The following is a 22,121-nucleotide window of genomic DNA, read 5'->3' on the forward strand; positions in this document are numbered from 1 at the left end:
TTTCTCCCCTGTGGTTTAGAAAGCTTGCCTCCAGCACACGGAAGCCAAGGTTATTTGAATAGCAGCTTTTGAATAAAAGCAAATAGTCCCTTAGAGGGGAAAAAAAAAACCCAAAACCTCAGCTAACATTTCTATTTCCAAAACTCTTGCCTAGACATTTGTGTACCACAAACAGGTTGACCCAGCTTGTTGTTGGACTCTACTAGGGTCTAAAGAGGTACCTGTTATTTGTACCTAGGGTGGATTTTCTGGGGGTCTGCTACCAGATTCATGTAGCTACTGCTCCTTCCTCAATTCACAGCCCAGGCTTGAGTGGCAAGCATGCCCATTAGGGATTCCTTTTCCCATAGCCTTGCTTTAGACATCTGCACAGGATTCATCGTGGTGCCCACAGGCAGGGGTGTCCCCAGTGAGAAGCTGCTGGCCTTCCCGGAGCTTCCTGGCCCGTGGCTGTGTCTGTGTTTTCTACCATCATTGATTGGGACAGTCCTTGTGCTCCCTGTTAAGGGGGCGGGGGTGGGGGGGTCTTTCTGGCTGCTAACTGCTAATGGGAGGAGTCTGTGTCTGTGTGTCTGCTGTCTGCCGGCACATCTGTTGACTTCCTTCCCTCTCGTTACCCTGGGGTTGGGTACTAGGTCAGACAAGGGATGTGGTAGCTGCACTGTCCCAGCTCGGCTTCTCATTCCACCTCTCGAGATGAATCAGTGTCCTGGCTCACTGTGTTATCTTTACAGTGGAGTCTGAGTGAGGAATATCTAGTTAGCCACCATGTCAGTGTGAGATTTTGACATTGCCAGTTGATGACCAGAACAGGAGCCCACCTCCTGTCAACTCCCTTGCCCATGACATGCTCCGTGGAGCTTACGTCTCATTTGAGGGCTTGCTTGCTATTCGTGACTCCTATGGCCTCCCTGTCTTCCCCCAGGGTTCCCTGATAACAGTCATTCCTTAGGCCTTGCCTGCAGACTGACAGCCCAGGGACTCCCTGAAGTGGGTGTTTTCAAAATTAGTCCAAGGAAGAAGGAACTTTAAAGGCACTCATGACTTAAGGTAGGTTCTGAAAATCTAACATTAAATAAAAGGTGAAAGTTGTCTGTGGACAGACGAGCAGTGTGAATCCCTGGCAGTCTGTCTTTGCTGCCACCTTGAAGTGCGCGCTTTCCCTGTGGAGACTGAACCCTGTTACTGAGGCAGTGGTCTCTCTAGGCCTGCCCCTCCCACCCCAACACCATCCTAAATGCCAAATACTGATTCTGGCAGGTTTAGATTAACAAAAAACAAAAGTGAGTTTGTTCCAAGTGGGAATGTACCTGGATTCCAGGAATTTAGGAATGATCTATTTTAAATGAGGAAGAGCTGTCGAAGGCCAGGCTGTCTTGTTGGGTGACCTTTTGGTAGTGTCATGATATTCTTTTTCATAACATTGAAATCATACCCCCAGGAGGGCAAATTTGACACAATAGTTTAGGATACTGCTGGAGAACCCAAGCCTGGTGGTTAAGTAGACTCTCAGGAGAACCCGTTCTTTCCCACAGAATCTCTTCTTCCAAGGCTTGTTAGCTCTCTGGGAATCAGAGAAAGGTGTTCCCTAATTATCCTGCTACAGGATGAAGGGAACGCTGCTCTACAGCACAGCATGGAAGTCTGAGAGCATCACTGTGAGGGCTGGGCCTCTGCCTGTGCCTGCAGCCTGGGCGCTGATCCCTAAGGGTGTCTGTGCAGGATGATGGCCCCACCGTGTTTGCCTGAGAGGTGTCATGCCTCTCCTCTGTGGTAACAACGAGCTTCAGATACCTTCACTGCAGTGGTTGGAGAATCAAGTCCAGGGATCTGTGAGGGGCATCTCACCGCAGTCCCACACACGATAAGTGCAAAGATATATCTTAGAAGTCAACATGTAACCCCAGGGTGAGCTGTTTCTGCTTCTGTGGACCTTGCTCCACAGGAGTCACATGGCTGAGGCCAGCTGGAAGTCAGGCCATGGGATAAGAGGTGTGAATGAAGGTTCCCAGTTGCTATAGATAAGCAGGCACATGTTTCCCGATAGCCAGGGGCTCTTCCCCATCAATGCTAACCGCTTCAGCTAGGATCTCAAAGCCACCAAGTGAAATGGGGCAAGTGGGTTCCTTGATTGTATAGGAGGCCAGTGGGAGCTGTATCTGAAGCAGAGAGGCCTGGGAACAGGATCTTGTGGTTATGTTGGCAGAACCTAGCAGGTGTCAGATAGGTGGGGAGGAAGAAAACTGGCAAGAACTTGTCTTTGGGAAATTTCTGCCAGCACATGGAGCAAGGGATTTTTCCAGAGAGGAAAGACATGGTAGTTAAGGTGGGAAGTCAGCTTCCTAAACTCAAGGAGCAGAGATCTTTGGGAATTATTGTTGACCTCTTCTTCAGCCCTGCCTCAGTTCTTTGGGGGCCATCAGGTTTGGAATGAGCTCAGAGTCATACAATAAGCACCATGACTAATGTGGTTCATATGTAGGAGTAGTGACCCACGGACATATTGGCCAGCATCAGACTTGGCATTAAATTATAAACCCATGTTTTAAATTTATTAGTCAAGAACTTCCAGAAAATGATTTGAAGAATTTGATGAACTTTAGTGAAATCAACTGTCTGTGGAGATGGAGATGTCCTTGAGATGTGAAGGGCAGTCCCCTCACATTTAGGTCACCATGATAGAAACCTGAATGAGGTTAGTATCTACCTAATTCCAGTACATATCAGCTCTGGCTTGAGGGGATCTTTAGGAGTGTACCCACTCTTTGATACCTTCTATAGCTTCTCATTGGCACAGCAGTGCCCTGACTCCCCCAGACCACTGGTCTCTCCTAGCCAGTTGGGGGGTGTTTCAGAAACACAAATAAGGCAAGTGTGCAACAGGAACCAGCCCACCGCCGAGCCCTGAGACAGTCATTCCCTGCTGCCTCTTATCCTTACCTGCTCGACTCACTATGGGTCCTAACCAAGACAGGATTCCCCTGCCAAGGAGAAGAGCTGGTCCTGCCTGTGAAGGCCTGGGGTGTGGAAAGCCAGGCCAAGTGCCCATCTCTCGTGACAGTTGCTGCATTTCCTGTTACCCCAGACATCCAGGCGTAACAGCAGGCTCCCTCCTTAGATTCCTGATTGCAGCTTACCTACTGGGTGCTGCGAACCTGCTGGGTTTTTTTCCTGAGTGGGGATGGCATCTCATTTCCCATGCCCTGCTAGACCTGCTTCACCATAGAAAGATGCTTGAGACCATAACTGGTACCTTATCACTGTGGGACCCCCCCCCCCCCACCATACCACACTACACTCACACCCACACCCACACACACTCACTCACAGACATGTGCATACAGCACACATACACATCACACATATGTACACATACCACAAATCACATACCACACACATATACACAAACACACATACACACACACCCCCCTCACTGCCTAAACCACTTCTCAAGATTTAGTTCAGGTGCCAAGTAAAGGATCCCCTCTTCTATGTGGGGGCCACTAATAAGTGTAACTGTTCATCTCAGGCCACTTTCTCCTCATCAGCCCAGGGACCTGGGAACCCAGTCTGCGGGGGGGGGGGGGGGGGGGGGGGGGGGGTTAGGCCTGAGGTCCAGAAGCTGTTCCCTTGGCTACCTTGGTTTCTCCCTGTAGATCCCAGGGAAAATGCTCCAGGACCTGGCAGGAAAGTGCTTCTCTTTTCAAAGGCTGGTTGAGAACTACGGACACTCGGGGTGTGGGGGTGTGGTAGAGGTGTGGGGGAGCGTGTCAACATCTCTCCAAGACTGGGCTCAGCTTATCTTTCTTACTTAAGATTCTTTGACCTGATCATCAGTCCTCCAGGCTGGAAGAGAAAAGGTTCCAAGGCTGTTGACCTCAAGGCCCTTCTCTGCTTCCTAGTTCTCCTACCGACTTTCTCACCTCCTGTTCACAGGGCCTACCTTCTGGGTCCTGCCACCATGTTGGAGCTGTTGTGTAGGAGGGAGGTCCAGAGGCCTCTCGGTACCAATCTAAGACTCTGGTCCACCCTTGGCCATCTGTCACTTCTGTTTCATAGTCCACTTTCCTCCTGGGAGCCCCCAAGCAACAACTGAGGCAGATGTTTTCTTGTTTGTTAGTCTCTCTTGCATTTTGGAGACAGGGCTATATAGCCCAGGCTGGCCTCAGCTTCACAATTCTGCCTCTGCCTGCCAAGTGCTAGGATGCATCAGTCCACCAGGCTCCTATATTAAATGCATCACTCCACCAAATTCCTATATTAACACATTCCTCGCTTCCTTTCCCCGCTGCTGCCCTGTGTTGGTACCAATTAGTTCATCTGGCTCTCTGAAATTCACGTGTTCAGGACCACTTCACAGGTTCTTTGAAGTTCTTGGACCACAAAGTCCTACCAAAAGCACAACTGCTGGGATTCCTTTTTGAAGTGCAAGGCACGGTATGACTAGGAGTCCCAGGCAGTTGTGAGGACAGCATTCATTGTGTATGCTCCTAGGTCCATTGTCAGTGTCCCAGGGTCATGCTAATGAACTCAATTACCCTGTAAGCCGTAGTGTCCACACAACATAGAAGAGGAAAACACACACGCACTAGGAAGTAACAGAGGTGAACAAGGGGCCTTGCAAAGAAGTTATTAGTAAGTGGCTGTGGCCTCAGACTAAAAGGTGTTGTCCCTGACTTGGGTAACTTTGGCCTGGGAGGAGACCTCTGTGAACTCATCCCTAGCTGTGGGCCTGAGCGTCCATGGACAGATTGCGCTCCCTCAATCTACAGGCCTCGGTGGTAAGAATCAGGGGTGATGTTGTCAGTCCCTAGAGGAGCCAAAATCCGGGAGGGAAGTGAACAGGTGCCGGTAATCAGAGAGAGGGTAGATGGAACCCTAGAACTCTCTCTGGGAACCCCACCCTGGCTACAGCCTTAGCTAATGCGCCCACTCACTGAGGCCTAGAAAGCACTGCCTATGAAGGCTAGGCAAGGCCACTTGCTCAGAGGCCCCGAAGAGGAGACGTGAGGGCTCAATCCACTGTTCCTCTCCATAGAGCTCCTGTGCTCCTGGGGCCCCACAAAGCTTGCTCAACTAATTGGCCTCTCTGGCCGCCCAGGCTCCTCGGTGTCTGGTAAGAAGAGGCTCTGGGTAGAACGCAGACTTCACATTGAGCCCCTGGTTGCCCGGGACACACTCAGTCCATTGGGTTCATCCCCTTCATCCTGCTCAGCCTCAGCATCTCTCCCAGCCTCAGCACACCCCCCAAGCAAAGGAGGGCTGGGAAGGTACTGCAGGAGCCGCCCATTCCACTTCATTTCTGCCAGCTCCTTGGCACAGCAGCTGGGTGTGTTGGTCTCATAGGTGTCGTGGAAGGTGTTGTAGTCCACCTCATAAAAGCCTTTTTCCAAGGTGAGGACTGGTGTGAATCGGTGACCCCAGAGCACCTCTGTGTCCATGTAAGAGCTTCGTGCTTGGCAAGTCATGCCTAGGGAAGCAGAAACCACATGCATTAAGATGCAACCATTTATTGATCCATCCATCTGTCCATCCATCCATCCATCCATCCATCCATCCATCCACCCACTCACCTCCACATCCATCTATCCATCTAGTCATCTATTCATGTAACTATCCATTCATTATCTGTCTGTCCATCTACTCAATCACACCCATCTCCAGCCATTAAATCATCTATTCATCTGTGGTGCCTTCAATGAGAATGGCCCCCATAAGCTCATATATTTGAATGTTTGGCTTGTTTGGTAGTCTGTTTAGAAAGGATTGGGAGGTGTGGCTTTGTTGGAAGGTTGTGTTTCTGGGGCTTGGAATTGAGGTTTCAAAAGCCTGTATCAGGCACCAGTCTTTCTCTCTGTTTGTCTCTCTCTGTCTCTCCCTCTCTCTCTCTGTCTTTCTGTCTCTGTCTCTCTGTCTCTCTGTCTCTCTGTCTCCCCACCCTTGCCTGCTGCCTGTGGATAAGATGTGAGTTCTCAGCTCCAGCTCCAGCACCATGCCTGCCTGCCTGCTGCCGCCGTGCTCCCTGCCATGATGGAAATGGACTAACCCTCTGAAGCTGCAAGCAAGCAATCCAATGAAATGCTTTCTTTTATGAGTTGCCTTGGTCATGGTGTTTCTTCACAGCAAGAGAAGAGTAACTAAGACACCATCCATTCCTCCAATTATCCATCTATCCAACCGTCTGTTCATCCAATCATTTTTTTTCAAGCGCCTCTTGAACATCTACTTTGTGCCAAGGATCTGGAAGGTGAAGCTGACTATAAGATGGTCCTTGTGGAGGAGCTCAAACCACAATAGGGAAGAAAAAGACAAGTGCCCTGGCGAGATTCTGGAGTACATTTCTAGATGCTAAAGGGGGACACGAGACACTTGGAGACAAGGACACAGTTCTTGAGAGCAGCGTTTAGAAGGCTGAGACTGGGAAGGAGGCAGGACAAGGCTTTGAACAAGGTTAAGTTCAGAGTGACGAATCAGGGAGCTACTGACAGACATTCAGAACATCGGGAAATGGTACTGAGTGAACATACAAACAGAAGCCTGCACACTCATGAACACATACATGCTGACATACATGTACATGTATCCATACACAAACATGCACAGGAAGGAGAAGCAAACTAACGCCCAGCCTGGCTTCTGATTTAGGATGCTCCGAAGCCTCTCGTCCCCCCCGCCACGGCTGTGTTATTTTTAGGTGTTGCTTTCTCTCCAGAGAGGGAGGGCAGTTTTGTTTATGGATGAGGAAGCCTCTGTGCTTAGGGTCACAGAAAAGCAAATTTTTGTTTAATCTCTGCTCAAGGAAGTACTAGCTTGTGCTCTCTGGGCACTGAAGGAGAGCCTTCTCCAGCTCCCACTCCAGCCCTTGTCAACAACCAGTCTGGGCTCCCCAAAGCATCCCATACATGGTGGGCTTATATAGCCCACTCTTTGCGTTCAGGGGGATGCCTGCCCCAGCCAGGTCAGCCCAGTAGAGGTAGAACACCCGAACTGGATACTGACCAGTCTAGCCCAGGCCCAGTGCCTGCAGGCTCCCAGGGACTCTGAAAAGACCCTGGCACAGGACTCCCGTAAGAGTGCCTGCAGAAGTCCTGTGGGACTCTCCGCCTCGTTCTTCCTGTTCATCCTTTAGGGAAATGGTCCTGGTTATGCTGTAGCCAGGATGCTGACTGCTTGCACCTGTTACCTTTCAAGGCACAGATCAGCTCTGTGCTGCACCTGTGGCACTCCATGTGGTCCTTTCGTGTTCCCACCAGCACATGAGATTGACTCTCCTCATTTGCAGACAAGTCAAGCAACGTGCCCAGACTCACATCGGAAGGGTGTGGAAGAACTATGCTGCTCAACTCAAGCTAGGCCCGAGTTCAGGCCAAGGCTGGGTTCCCTGAGCATAACAATGAAACAATGCATGCCATTTGTGAGTAGGTGGTCTTGGGCTCCCTCATGGTTCCACAGACAGAGAACAAAGATTAGCTAGCATAGGTTTTGGGTGAAGAAGCCAAGCAGTTAGGACAGGACAGTATAGGCCAGGGCTTTCAGGGAAATATGAAAGGAGCCCGCAAATGGGATCAGCACCCACTCCCTCTGCTGGGTGGTCTGTGGGTGCTCCCCTGCTGCACACTGTGGCAGTGAGAACATCAAGATGAGACTTGTCTCTGCCCGATCCCTCCTCCAGGACCTCAGAGAGGAGCTCCTTCCCCAGAAAGTGATCCTGTGTTCTATCGTGACCCTGTTACCAAGGACACAGTGACCCTAGAGTCCCCATCTACACGAATGCGCTTCCTGCTTCCTGACTGGCCTCAGCCCCAGGGGCTCCTCCAGCTGCCACCATATGCTTCCTGGCTAGGCTCCGGCCCCCCAGCAGATGGCCAGGCAGCCTTAGGCATAGTCTCTAGGGCCCACCATCGTCCTGCCTGACTCTGACTTGGAAATGGGAAGGCTTGTGGAGGTGCTGTCTGAGTCTCCCAGCCAGTAGCCAGATTCTCAAGGGCTGATAGGTATATTTGGTCACCTTTAACAAGCCTCTAACATCTTAGGGACCAGTGTGGTGTGCAGAAAAGGCTGGAGACTTGTAAATGAAAGCCCCAAGTATGAACACTTAATGTCTGCCTGGCACTTTTGAGGTTCAGCATCCATATCTGTAAAGGGGGTGAGAAGCACATAAACACTATTTGTAAGGTTTTGAAGAAGATGCGTTATTCTGAGCATGGGGGAGTTTTGAACAAATCGTCACTAGGGTTAGCCTGCTGCTCAGTCTAATGGTGAATTAAAGAGAAGGAAGGTCACGGAAGATAGTCACAGCATTTGACCAGTGGCCCCCTCCTTCCCAAGAAGCAGGAGGTCCAACCATGAGGCTGGTATCTGTGGTTCTGAACTAGAGCTCAGGTCCTCTTAGACCTTGGACTCACTGAGTTACCTCAGAGAGATCTGCCACAGAAGAAGGAAAGCTAGGGGACAGGTTGCTCCTGAGGGAGGGTGGCTGGGATAGCATCTCTCCCAGGTCTGGAGTGTAGGTGCTCTTTAAAAATGGGTTGTGCTGGGATACCCATGAACTTAGGAAAGGCTGCATGCTGGGTACTATCTACCCTGCTTAATCTTTACAGTCAACACAAACCAGAATCACCTGGGAAGAGGCACTCTCAATTGTCTCCATCAGATCAGCCTGTGGGAATGTCTCGGGGGTGTATTTTGATTGATTATTGCCATCGGAGGATCCAGCCCACCATGGGTGATACTATCCCTAGGCAGGTGGGCCTGTGCTGTATATAAGAAAGCAAGTTAAGCAAGCAAGAGGGAGCAAGCCAGTAAGCAGCCTTCCTTCATGGTTTCTGCTTTAATTTCCTCCCTGCTGGAGGTCCTGTCCTGAGTTCCCTCCATGATGGACCGTGACCTATAAGATGAGTAAACCTTTTCCTTTCCAAGTTGCTTTAGGTCGTATTCTAGGTGATACTCTATTTTCTATCACAGAAACCGAAAACAACACCATCCTCTCCTAATGATGAGGCCCACAACATGTATAGCAGTGGTTCTCAACCTGTAGGTGGTGACCCTACAGGAGTCACACATCAGATATCCTGCATATCAGATGTTTGCATTTTGATTCATAAGAGCAGCAAGCATACAGGTGTGAAGTAGCAACAAAATACTTTATGGTTGGGGTCACCACAACATGGGGAACTGCGTTAAAGGGTCACAGTGTTGGGAAGGTTGAGGACCACTGGTAGGGCCGTGACGTCTCACTCTAAAATACCATCTCTTTTAGTCAGCCAGGCTTCCCAGTCACCCCATACCTGTCTTAGGACTGGAAGCACTTTGACCTGTTGGTGTAAGGGCTGGCTCTGGGGTCCTGCTTGGTGGTGCTTGCTCACATCTGTGCTTCTGTTTCTAAACCCCGAATTCTCCCTGTGGAGGTGTGGAAGGACCCCAGGGCTGTAATATGTTTAAAGTCTAGAATCACGCCTAGGAATTGGAGAGCTCAGCCCATGTTAGCTATTGTTAGTGTTCTATCTTGGGTAATTGCCCCTCGGGTCACGCTGGGGATGGAACAGGGTGTCCTCACTGTCATTTGGTTAATTCTTACACACAAATGCGTACATTCTAGAGCCACAGTGGTCTAAGCTCCAGGGAACAGGAAGAGGATGAGGTAGCTGAGGAGGGCAAAACATCTTCTTACCTGTTGCTTCTACCATTCCTTCTAAGATGACAACAACTTCAAACTCTTCCTGTTCCAGCTGAGCACGCGACATCTCCCAGAAAGGGCTCTTCTCATTGATCTCATGGGAGATGATGAGCGGGGGACACCAGGAAGAGACGGTCATCACCGGTGTCAAAGCCCACATTAATGTCCGTCTGGTTCAAGGGGATGAATTCCCCTTCTTTGGTCTGCCGGGATTTGATTAGCTTGGCACGGATGGAGGCCTCCACGATGTGGGAGTTTCGGAGGTCACCTACCCGGAACATGAGGCACAGCTTCTCATCCCGCATGGAGATGACAGCGTTGTTGGAAAACATGAGGGTCTCTGCTCTCTTCTTTGGCTGGCTGATTTTCACAAACATGCAACCCACCATGAAGGCATTAACGATAGAGCCCAGAATGGCCTGCACCAGGAGGAGTATGATCCCCTCCGGGCACTTCTCAGTGATGACTCTGAAGCCATAGCCAATGGTTGTTTCTGTCTCAATGGAGAACAGGAAAGCAGACACAAAGCCACTGAGGTTTTCAACACAAGGAATCCACTCTTGGTCACCCACATGGTCCAGATCACCTCGGACATAAGCAATGAGCCACCAGATGAAGCCAAAGAACAGCCATGTGATAGTGTAGACCATAGTGAAGACCAGAAGGTTGAAGCGCCATTTGAGGTCCACCAGGGGTGGTGAAGAGGTCACTTAGGTAGCGGTAGGTTTCCTGAACGTTGCCGTGATGCACGTTACACTTCCCGCTCTTTTCCATGTAGCGCTGACGCGGCTTTTTGCCTTCTGCCAGCAGGCGAGTGCGGTCTGTGGCGATCGGTGTGTAATCCCGTGCCTGCTTGGGAATCTTCTTGTGGTCCTGGAAAGTGACTCCTATCTCCATGTCTTTGCTCATGGCGTTCCTGGAATTGCCAGCCATAGCTGAGACACAATGGATTAAAACGATAACATCATTAGTGGTGTGCCCTGTTCTGATTAGTACAGACCTGGGACTGGAGGCTGTTCCCTTCTGGGGATTTCTTTGTATCCCTGGTGACACTGAAGAACATAGTCTATGACCCATGCTCAGGAGTTTGTTGAATGAATAAAACTGGGGGGGCAATTACACATGAAGTGTTTAAGATATTTGAAGAAACCTGAGAGCAATTTGAAACATAATAATTGCCACAGTTTATTAAATGCTTGTTATGTTTCATGGATTGTCACTTAGGATTAATGTAATAGCCTGTTGGAGTTAGTGACTGCAACCCCCATTATATACTGTGTATAGAGTGCATTTCTTTCTTTTAAAAAAGATTTAGTTTTAAAAAATATGTTTGCATGTTTTGCCTGTGTGTGTATGTGCACTGTGTGCATGCCTGGTGGCTATGGAGCCAGAAAAGGCATCAGATCCTCTGGGAATGGAGTTACAGACAGTTGTGAGCTGCCACGTGAGTGGTGGAACTGAACTCAGGCCCTCTGCAAGAGCAGCAAGTGCTCTTAACCGCTGAGCCGTTTCTCCATCCCCTCGTGTGGATGTCTCATATTTTGTTAGGATACAAGGTCCTCACGTGCAGGTTTTGTGTCTATTTGTTCCTTGCTGCATTCCAAACACAAAAACAGGATGGATCACCTGATACACACTGGTTCAAAAGCACTGCTGCATGAAGAATGGAAAGATTAAGAAACCAGAAGAGAGTGTGAAGGCTGCTGTCTGGATTCCTACTCACCTGGCCCCAAGCCTGTGCTGTTCTTTAAAGGCCCCTGCCTCCCTTCTTCTTTTTCCTTGGGGAGCCTTTAGCAGCTGATGGAAAGGGAAAGGCAGCATATGTCTGCTCCACTGAGTGGTCACTCCTGCTGTCTGTATGGGGAGTCTGGGCCGGCCGTCTGAGCACTTATTAAAATGACAAACCACTGTGTAGATGCACCCTTGAAAAAATCTGATCTAGTTAGTCCTGGAGAAATTGAGATGGATGAGATGTTCGTGCCCCGAGGCTTTCAAAAGGACTGCTTTTAGAGGGCATGGCACACTTCAAAGAGACACGTGGACACCTGGAAGATTCCATCTGTTGCCTTCCTGACATTCTGCTCAAGCTCATTTAAAATGCTTTGAGACTCTGATAAAGATAGGAAAGACTGTGGACTCCTCTGACTATTGAGAACAGCTTACTCAGGGGGAGAGGTTGAGCTAAGAAATGTTCCTCCATTTGCTTGTTTAATCCTATCACAAGTGATTAGATGGTTATATATAATCTGTCCATTTTCCTTTTGTTGTTGCTAAGGTTTTTGCTTGCTTATACTTGGTTTTTTCAGACAGTCTCCGATTGGTAGGGAAGCTACTGTGTAGCTCAGACTGACCTCGAACCCTGGTCCTTCTGTTGAGGCTGTGGTGCTGATGTTGCTGGGGGCGTGCCACTGTGCTGAGCTCATCTTCCCATTGTTCAGTCGAGGAAATGATGCTTGAAGCAGCATGTGGCCGGTTTGGGTTCGGAATTTGATTTTATCTTGCTGTACCCCAGAGGCTTAACCCTGACGACTTGGTGATGTCCTATGGCTCAAGCTTTGGCTAACAGACTGCTATTTCAAGAATCTTCTTTGAGCTCTAACCCTGGCATATGTCATCGTAGGTCATTCTTCATAAACCAACTTTCCTGGGTTTCACAAGAACACCCTTTCCCAATGTATAATTCTCCTCGGCTTCCATTTTCTTTGTTATACTGGCTGAGAAACAAAGTGTCTTGACCACTCTGTGTTATCCGGTCTAGTAAAATTGTTCTCTTGCAGGCTTGAATCTAAGCACACACTGTGGATTGTTCACCTGGGGTTTGGTATGTCTGTCTGTCTTTGGAATCTAGTTGGAGGCAGTCTCTTGTGGGAAGTTCCCTAACACTAGTTTTTGGGACTTTATGGAACTCCTGGGAACCATTCTGATAAGTGGTCATGAAACTGTTAGGTAGCCAGTCAGAAATTAGCAGGCCTGGCAGACATGAGGACTGGATCCGTTCTTTATAATCAGCATCCTGTGAAGCCCGGGACTCTAGTTATGGGTTGGAGGAAAGGGACCTGAGTCAAATCTGGTTCTTCCATGGGACATCCTGAACTGCCTGAGGACATTTGTTTATAACTATTTAAAGCTGGTTCCAGGTCAGCAGTATGCATTCCATACATACCAATGCCAACTCCTGTAAGTTTCAGCCAAATTGGCCGTCAATCATCTGGACAGGAAAATACCCCTTGGGGAAGCTGTTGTCCTTCAGCTGTCAACCTGACACAATCTAGTGTCACCTGAGGACAGAGTCTCAAGAGATTGCCTACATCAGATTGGCTTGTGGCCATGTCTGTGAGAGATTGTCTTAACTGATGATTGATATGGCAGAGCATAGCCCACTGTGAGCAGCACTATCCCTAGGCAGGTGGGTCTGAGCTGTAGAAGAAAGCTAGATGAACACGAGCCAGGGAGCAAGTCAGAGAGTGAGCTAGCAATCAGAATTCTTTTGCTTCAGGTTCCTGCCCTGAGTTCCCGTCCTGACTTCCCTCAATGATGGAAGGTGACCTGGGAGTTAGAAACCAAATGAACCCTTTCCCCTCACAGGTTACTCTTGGTCAGGGCTTTTTTTGTTTTTATTTTTTGTTTATTCGTTTGTTTTTTTTTGAGACAGGGTTTTCTCTGTGTAGCTTTGCCGCCTTTCCTAGATCTCGCTCTGTAGACCAGACTGGCCTCGAACTCACAGAGATCCGTCTGCCTCTGCCTCCCGAGTGCTGGGATTAAAGGCGTGTGCTACCACCACCCCAGCCTTGGTCAGGGTACTTTATCAATGCAAAAGAGATGAAGCCAGAGCAGCTGTCTACTTCAGGGCCACTAGAAAGAGTGTGGTCTAGCTAAAATGTAAATCGACACAAGTTCTCTGTGGTCATGGCTCATTCTCACCCCTTGAGGGTGTCCCGTGTTACTCTAATAAACTAATAGTCTTCTAACTATATCTCTATGTCTTATCTGAATTCTTTTGACAGAGATCACAAGACTAGAGATGAGTGGGGACAAGAGCAAAATACCAGTGACATAGACCACTGAACCACCTTCCCATTGGCCAATCAAGGTAATTTTGGCCATCTTGAGAAATCTTAGGACTCTCGCGCCTTTTTCCTTTGCTACCTGGGTGGCTGCAGCAATTTCAAGGTGACCTTTAAAATGTCATATTGAAGAGTCATCCATTTGAAGGGCCATTTGTCTCCGACATCCATTGGCCATTTCCCTCTCTGCACACAGCCACCTGCTCCCTGCTTTCACATGTGGTAGTTACAAAGATAAATGAAATAAAAAGGGAAATGCTTGGGCCATCTTTATAGACTATGGGATTTTGTTCTGCCCCTTGGGTGAGTCTTTGTACCCAAAACCTGACCAGAGATTCCTAGAGCTGGTGAACTAGGCTGGTAACCCTGAAGCCCCTGCACTCCTGGGGACTGGGTTGTGGCCATCCACACTGGCTTCCAGCTGAGTGTTTTAATGAGCTCTCCCAGCCACACATGCTGAGCAGGGCTAAGGCAGGGCCATGAGAATGAGTCCCTGTTCAGGGCACTTGAGAAAGTGTGTTCTGCCCTTGGCTCTGCTGATTTTCTGTACTGTTTCCTTCCTATTTTTAAATACACTTTATGCCTTCTTATAGGAGAGGGCCCTGTGATGTCTTAGAAGGAAGATTTTTTTTTTTTTTTTTAGGACACCTCTACCCAGGTCTGAAAAAGTTGTGCGCTAGGAGAAGGAGAAATAGGCTGCATATTTCTGATTTAAGAGCTATGCATATGCCTAAAATACTCCTTGTATCACCCAGTGTGTGATGACTAAGTTCTGTACTCAGCTTGGTGGGGTTAAGAATCCCGTAGGTCATTAATGAGACACAACTTTGGGCTTGTCTGTGAGGGTGTCTTCAGAGAGGTAAACCGGAAGAGGGAAGACTCACCCTGAATGTGGGCAGCAGTGCCCATGGCCTGGAGCTCCAGGTTGAGTCATAAAGGAGAAGAAGAAAGCACATGAGCCACAGAAGTCCCACCCCTTTCCCTGATTCCTGGTCTGCCCAGATGTGAGCTAGCTCTCACTGCCTGTGCTTCCAGCTGCTTGGGCAGCATGCCTTCTCCACTGTGATGGGCTATCCTTTCAAGCCCTGAGACAAACTAACCTCTCCTTCAAGCTGCTTCCTGTCACGTGTTCGATCTCAGCTACCAGTACGCAGGGTAGGACTTGGGGTTGAGTTCAATATGCAGTGAACTTACTCTGTGGGCCACAGAAAAACAGTTCTATCTGTATCGGCCTCAGTTTCCTATGCTGTATATCTCAGCTACTATTCTCTGTCCTTCTAGCCTGGGGGCCACATGGGGAACCCTACAAAGGATACATGATACAAATATAAATAAAATGTGGTCCCACGCCACATAAAGTGCTATGACTAATGACAGACTGCATATATAAATAACACTGGTCCCCCAGGACAATGTCAAGTAGTAATACAGCCTGTACTCAGCCATCTAAATTTGTATAAACAAGCTCTACAAAATCACCTAATGGTGCATTTTCTTCAGACTGTACCCCTGTCATTAAGCTGGGTGCTATATATATTTATAATCTCGCATTCCTTGAATTTAAATGCAGTGTGGTACTCAATTTTCCCAAATTTTAAACATACAGAGAGAAGAAACATCTAAAAATCAAGCACATAAAAACCTCAGTGGTGTTTGCAGTGAGGGTATTAAGCTCCTTGATCATGGGATCATTACTACCCAGATTTCTTTAAAAGTTAAGAGCAGGCTCATCTCGGAAAATCCTGGCCTCCAATGCCCATGTGCCCATCAACTCAAACAGATTTTCAGGGACAATATAAGTAGACTTTTAAAATCATGGTCTAGTTCAACTAATTATGCATCCATCCAGCGGGTATGAATTGAGAAACTGCTATAGTCCGACCCCTGAACTGGGCACTGGACACAGAGCAGTGGAGAAGGCAAAACGCAGGCCCAGCCTACCTGTACTTTACATCTTAGCACTGTCTCTTGTACCCCAAGTGTGTGCAGAACTGTGTATAGCAGAGAGGCAGGAAGAAAGGCACAAGCCTGCCAGAGTCAAGCTGAGCATCCCAGCTGCTCTCTTCAAGGCTCCAACTGGAGCAAACCCTATTACATCTGGGCACCCTGTTACTGCTCTTATCTTCTGGCTGCCCCTTTGCCTGCGCATGGGAAGAATTACTAGAGCATGATGAAAGGTCTCTGCAAAGACAGCTTCAAGGGCAGCAAAGAGGGTTCGTTCCTTTGATACCAAACACAAGTGGACAGACTCAAAAGAAGCCACATCAAGGGAGCTGGATTTGAGATGGCATATGGATACAACTGACAATTCATTAACTAGACTTTGGTGCACAGGATCCCCCCCAGACACCCAGCACAGTGGCAGAAATCTCTGGAACGTAGGGAGGTCTAGGATGCTAGGGGTCCAGGAATCCCTGGATGGCAGTCTGATAAGAGCAATACTCAGTCTTGGTGGCACCTCCTGGACAGAGCACTGGACTGGGCATCTTATCTTAGATTAAGTTTCCCAATTATGGAAACGGGAATCCACAAGCCTCTTCCTGGGTTACTCCTTTCTTTCTCTCCCATGTGCCAGCTGCATACTCTGAAATTTGGGGCATGTGATGAAGGGACAATTGAGGGAGGGGCACAGAGGAGGACATGCACATGTCCCTATGGAGCTATCTGGGATATTCCGGGATAAATCTGATGAGTGTGCTAGATATTTAGATGAGGTTTGACAGCATTGGAGACCATTGATGGAGGCAAGGAAAGCATCAGCTTTGCCTCAGTTTAAGATTTAAAATACCAGAAGAAAGGATAGATGTTCAGAGCTTTACTGAAGCCCATTAATGGAATATAACTTCCTTCTAGTTAAAAAAAAAAAAATCTGAAGTCCACCAGTAATCTAGATCTGCAGTAAAGATTAGAACATTACATACTATTAGCTCCTCCTTTAAGAGTTAATGTTGAAGCTGGGTGTGGTAGCACATGCCTTTAATCCCAGCTCTTGGGAAGCAGAGGAAGGCAGCTTTCTGTGAGTTTTAGGACAACCTGGTCTACATAGTGAGTTACATGACTGCAGGACTATGTAAAGTGACCCTGTCTCAAAAATCAAAACACAAGCCAACAACAAAAAAGTTAATGTTGAGTCATTGGCCAAAGGAGCTCCATAGATTGCTCTCCCAAATTCACAGACTATTAGTTACTTTCCATAGCCTGGTGGTAAGGCCTATTGCTGAAGATAACACTTATGTCAAACATGAAGAAACCGAGCTGGTGCCCAACTAGAAGCCTCACCCCTACTGACTAGCATTCATGCTGCTGGAAGGTACTTTGCATGCTACCAGAGAAGACAAGCAATCATCAGTATCACTCAGTTACAAACCCTGCAACCAGCAACAGAGATCTGCCTGCAACATAGGCAATAGTGGTACAAATGTTATGGGGAGTGACCAACCACTTTTTAAAAATTAGATTAATAAATAAAAAAGTGGATTTAATGCCCACTGTATGAGAGAAAATCATACTTGACACTGCTAAAGAGGCCAAGAACCTGAGACTAGATAGATCATGGGCCTGGGGGTAAAACCTGCTACCATTATTCTGTTAAAGGAATATAGCAATAAAATGACTCCTAATGACATATTGCTGTACTCATAGATCAAAGCATCACTCAACCCTTATTAGAGAAGCTTCTTCTTACAGTAGATGGGAATTAAGACTGAGACTCACAACTGGGTAATGTGCATGCAGAGAGTTAAAGGCATAAGAAACCGTATCTATATCCTACACAGAGAAGGCACATTTAACCAGGAAGAATTCTGAGATGCCCCCATGATCCCTATCCCTAAACACACTCTGTGAAATCCCAGGACTTAGGTACTCTGCTCCCATGGTTGGTGCAGTTCGAAGGTGATGCCAGCCTGGTCTACTGATAGCCACCCTCTGAGGGACTTTCCTGGAGCAGGAGTCAGTAGGTTTCTTCTTTTCTTTAAAGATGGAAGGGTCTACACAGCAAGTAAAAATGGCTGCCTCAGGGGACAGACAGTAGCTGGTGATGGCTGGTTGAGGCGAGCCACAGTCCTCCAAGGGCAAAGACTGGATTTCTCACGTCCCCAGGAGCAGGGTAGAGGAGCTCAGGTTCCATATGAGAACTGAGCAGGGTCGTGATCACACAGTGGCTATACCTCTGATGCTAAGTGGAGGCTGTTTTGTGATATTAGTCAGGTCTGTGGCCATCTCCTGTGGTGGAAATGGAAACAGTGCAGACCTGGATGCTCAGTAGAGGATCTGCCAGGTGCCAGATCTCCTTAGTTCCCAGACAGTGCTCCACTAGTCAAGGAAGGTAAGCCAACGGGGTTGAGAGCCTCCTGAGCCTGTGGCTCCGTCTCCTCCACTTTGAGGGGAATTTTTGTCTTTGTTTTACAAAAGGGGAAAACAGGAACGTCTAAATCTTCCCGAGGGTGCATGGTGTGTTGTTTTATACTCCCCCACCCCACACACACTGTTTGTAGATTTGAATTTCTCTATTTTTCATACCATGATTAGGAACTCCTCCTCGGCTTATCTTCCCCAGAAGTCATATGTGGGGAACTCTCTAAGAACACTTCCTTTTTGCTGGCCTACCCTAGGCAGAGCTGGAACAGGGGCTGTGAGCAGTTCCTCTGGGGCTGGCCTGCACAGTTCTTAACAGCTTCCTTACTGCTCCTGGGATGCTGCCCCAGATCAGGGCAGCAAAAGTGTAGAAAGGTTTTGGGGAGGAAGAGGCCCCCATGCGCAGTGGGACCAGGAAAGCCTTGCGGGGAGAGCAGCTCTGAGCTGTGAGTAGGCATTAGAATGGGATCCCTGAGCAGGGCATTTGAGGGCCCCGAGACCTGAGGCTTCAGGATGTAATGGTGACCCAGGAACCCTGAGACCTGAGGCTCTCAGGCTGGCCTTGCAGAACATGAGTGACTGAAGTTTTTATCGCCCTCCCAGCAGTTTAGGAAAGCATCCCTTCTGGGACAGAACACTCCATGTTCTTCTCACCACTTTTCTGCCCTCTAGTCCACGGGTGGCCATCCAGCTGTCAGGGGAAAAGCCCCAGATACTTATGGACTTCCTCAGCTGGACATAGAAATTATGGCTAGGCTGCCATAGGCCAGGGCTTGGCTGGGGAAGGGGAGGAAGAGAGGTGCTGTCCCAGGAAGAGTGGGAACAGCTGGCCTCGGGGCTCTGGGTGGGGGAGAATTGGTATGATTCAGTAATGGGCAAGGCCCAATCTCCTCACCTTGTGGGTCTCTTTCTCAGGGAGGGGCCAGTGTATGCCCTCCCTCCCCCAAGAGCCTGTGTGCAAACCACCCTAAAAAGTTGGCTTTTCCCTAGGGGCCAATCTTGATTTCCCACCGCTTCAAAAGTATCATTCTTAAAGTGAAAACCCTTTTTAGAGCACTCTGAGGCTTAGTTGGCACAGAGACCAGCAGAAATAAATCTTTAAAAACCCATCAGGGAGTTCCTGAGAAACCTCATCGTATTTGGTCTACCAGCTTAGGTGGGATCTAATCTTGAATTCTTCGCTGGCACAACCTAGGTCAGTCTGGGTCACAGCACATAAGGCACTAAGTGTGAAAGCTCGAGGGAATGAGAAGCAAGGCTTTAACCAACCAGCCAGCCAATTAGTCAGTTAATGAATTCCCACTGAACACTTGTGTTTGGCTGGGCCCTGGGGATAGAGGAACCTAGGAGCTCGCCATACTAGCGTTATTGTGACTTCCATTCATGGAACTATTGTTGAAATGCAAGTTCTGACTTACCGAGTCTGGGGTTCCTTGAATCTCCATGTTTCCCAAGGTGTCCCAGCGACATCACTGCTCATGGCCCTCAGTACCTTCCTGGGTGGCAGGGCTGCCCCACCCTGAGTTCACAGGGCAACCAACTCTGTGGTTCTAGGAGGCTCTAGTGGGCGAATGAAGACCACAGGTCTATTCCCTGACTTCAGCCAGCTCATGGGATGGCAGGGAACATAGAGAATGATATGAAATCCAAGGCACACTTCTTAACTGGGTGTGGCTGAGGAGGTTGGGGAGGGTCAGTCGAGGCTGCCTACAGAGGGGGGCAGAGCAGCAAAACCTTGTCCTGAGGACAGGGACCGAGCAGGAATAATGCCAAGCCAATCTCGGCGCTGGGCGTCTATGCCCTGCATCCTCTCACACACAGCTAGGAAGTCCCTTGTAATAGCTTGATTTTGCAAATCACAAAAGCACGGCCGGTTAGTAGCTTGCTTAAGCCTGCAGTGCCTGAGTGGCAGGGCCAGGTTCCTCTTGACTTCACATGCTCTGAGTGCAGGCTGCTCCCCATCAGCTCTCAATGTCTGGCCAAGTTGCTCCATGCTTCTGTGGCTGCAAGAAACCTGACCCAGCTTGCAGCCAGACTGACAGACACCTGATCTGTGCCAGGAAGCTGATTAACATTGACTGCTGTGTTCCCAGGCTGCCAGGAACATGGCTGCTTCTCTGCTCTCACTGGGGCTTTCTCCCTGTGCTCTCCTACTTCCCTCCTGATACCCCTGAGCCATAAGGCAGCATGCTCCCAAGTGTCCCTCATTGTTCCAAGGAGATGGAGACCCCCTGTGGTCCAGGGAACATCAACCCTTTTGGCAGAATCACAATGCTGCCCTCCTTCCGTCTCAGAAGCATCTGCTTGGAGTGGACACGGGAAGGCCCAGTGGGGACTGTAGCAAGCCCTGTCCACCCGCACTTCCTGAAGGACTGTGCCAGGATGGCACGGTGTGGGGTTGATGCTGTGGATCCACTACTTTTCTTCTAGAAAGTCTAGAGAAAGATTTGGAGATGGAGATGGGCGTGGTGGCACATGGCTATAACCCCAGCACTGGGGTGACTGAAACAGGAGGATTGCAAATGTGTGAGTAGCCTTGGCTACATAAGAAGTTTCAGAGCCTACTAGGTTACACAATGAGCCTTTGTCTCAGTATTAAAAGAAAGCAAGGGGGGGGGGATCAAAATTCCATTTTGTATGATGATAATGGATTCAATTTTGGAGACACTGTTCAAGGTAAAGAAAAAGGCGTCTGTGAACCTAGCTCAGCATCTGTTATGTTTCTGGGCTGCTGAGGGGAAGAGGACCTCCTCCCTGAATGAGGTAGACTGTACTTTGCGTTATGGTGATCCTGGCACTAAGGGTCCAGATAAAGCCACACTTTTCCTACAAGCTTTTCTCTTCTCATTAACTCACAAGCACTGTCAGTCCTCAGGACAGAGGGAGGCAGGGCCTTCAATCTGGGCACACTCCCCAACAGAGAGGGGTCCAGGGCTGTCTCCTCTGTTCCCACAAGCCCTGGCTACTTCCTACAGCCTTGTCCCCCCAGCCCCTCTGTCATGCAGATGGCTTGCCAGGGCACCCTGCACCCCACAGAGCACACCTTCTCCTCATGAGCAAGCACCCCCTTCTAGAGGGCTGCCGAGAGCAGGGCACTGGGCCACGGGCCATGGTCCTCCATTGCACTAATGGCGGTGGGGAGATTCTCAATGGGCAGAGAGTTCTGACCGCAGATGCAAGTCCTTCAGGGAGGCTGTAAGGACAAGGGAGTAGAGCAGGTCACCTCTCTGCTGCCTTCTGTCTCAGATGCAATGGATGCCCATCACCAGCTGTCAGTCATGGCGGCATAGCAGGACTGTGGAGCTCTGCCACGTAAGTAGAGCTGAATGCGGGTGCCAGTGCTTACACCCAGGCTGTTGCTAATTCTCAGGGGACTCTCAAGGGCTTGGGGAATGCATGGTTCTTTTAACTCGGCCCTAAGCAGAAGGCCCTAGAAAGAGGCTCTCCCATAGCCACAGTAATAAGATCTCTTGTGGCTTTAGGGGGGAGTGACGAGCATAGGCCATGCTCCAGGAGCAGGGCAAGGGGCACTTAGTGGAGTGTAGAGCCAGGGACAATGTGACTCTAGGAATAGATGGTGTCAGAAGGGACACTTCATCACTTCGGGGCTGTATCTCTGCACGATGCTCTGGTGGCTGGGCTGTGGGCTGAGAAGAGCTCCACCAAAGGGAGCTGTAAGCGAAGCCAGGGCTGGGTGAGGGCTCCTCTCCATCAGCCTTGCGCAGACTCCATTCCTGGGGATCTGTCACAAACTCGCTGGTTCCTTTGCTCAGGATGCCCCTGGCCTGCATCCTAGCTGCCTCTGCTCCTCAGAGGAGAGTCCTGAAAACGGCCCTTCCGCACAGGTCCAATTACTGTTAAGTCAAGCAGGGGAGGAAGACAGAGGCCTGAAGTTGCAGCTGAGTCACTCAGCTGTACCACATTTGCATTCATGTATCAAGGCCAGAGCAATATGCACAGAAACGGGTCTGTGCTGTGCTCCCACAGCTTCAGACTCTGCTAGTTTGATTTTAAGCGTATGTTCA

The 22,121-nt window shown here is 49.1% G+C and overlaps 1 protein-coding gene across 1 annotated transcript in view; it reads right to left on the minus strand.

The window, feature by feature from the left end:
- Positions 1-2,525: 2,525 nt before the first annotated feature.
- Positions 2,526-22,121, minus strand: part of Kcnj5 (potassium inwardly rectifying channel subfamily J member 5) — a 28,929-nt gene continuing 9,333 nt past the window's right edge. Inside the window, 4 exon segments of the mRNA XM_052755983.1 lie at positions 2,526-5,470; positions 9,671-9,791; positions 9,793-10,368; positions 10,370-10,611. Coding sequence (XP_052611943.1) covers positions 5,148-5,470; positions 9,671-9,791; positions 9,793-10,368; positions 10,370-10,609 — 1,260 coding nt within the window. The 5' untranslated portion in view covers positions 10,610-10,611 and the 3' untranslated portion in view covers positions 2,526-5,147.

The sequence above is a fragment of the Peromyscus californicus genome, unplaced genomic scaffold (assembly GCF_007827085.1).
Source record: "Peromyscus californicus insignis strain IS unplaced genomic scaffold, ASM782708v3 Scaffold_11__1_contigs__length_118956290, whole genome shotgun sequence".
In the NCBI taxonomy this organism is placed as follows: Eukaryota; Metazoa; Chordata; class Mammalia; order Rodentia; family Cricetidae; genus Peromyscus; species Peromyscus californicus.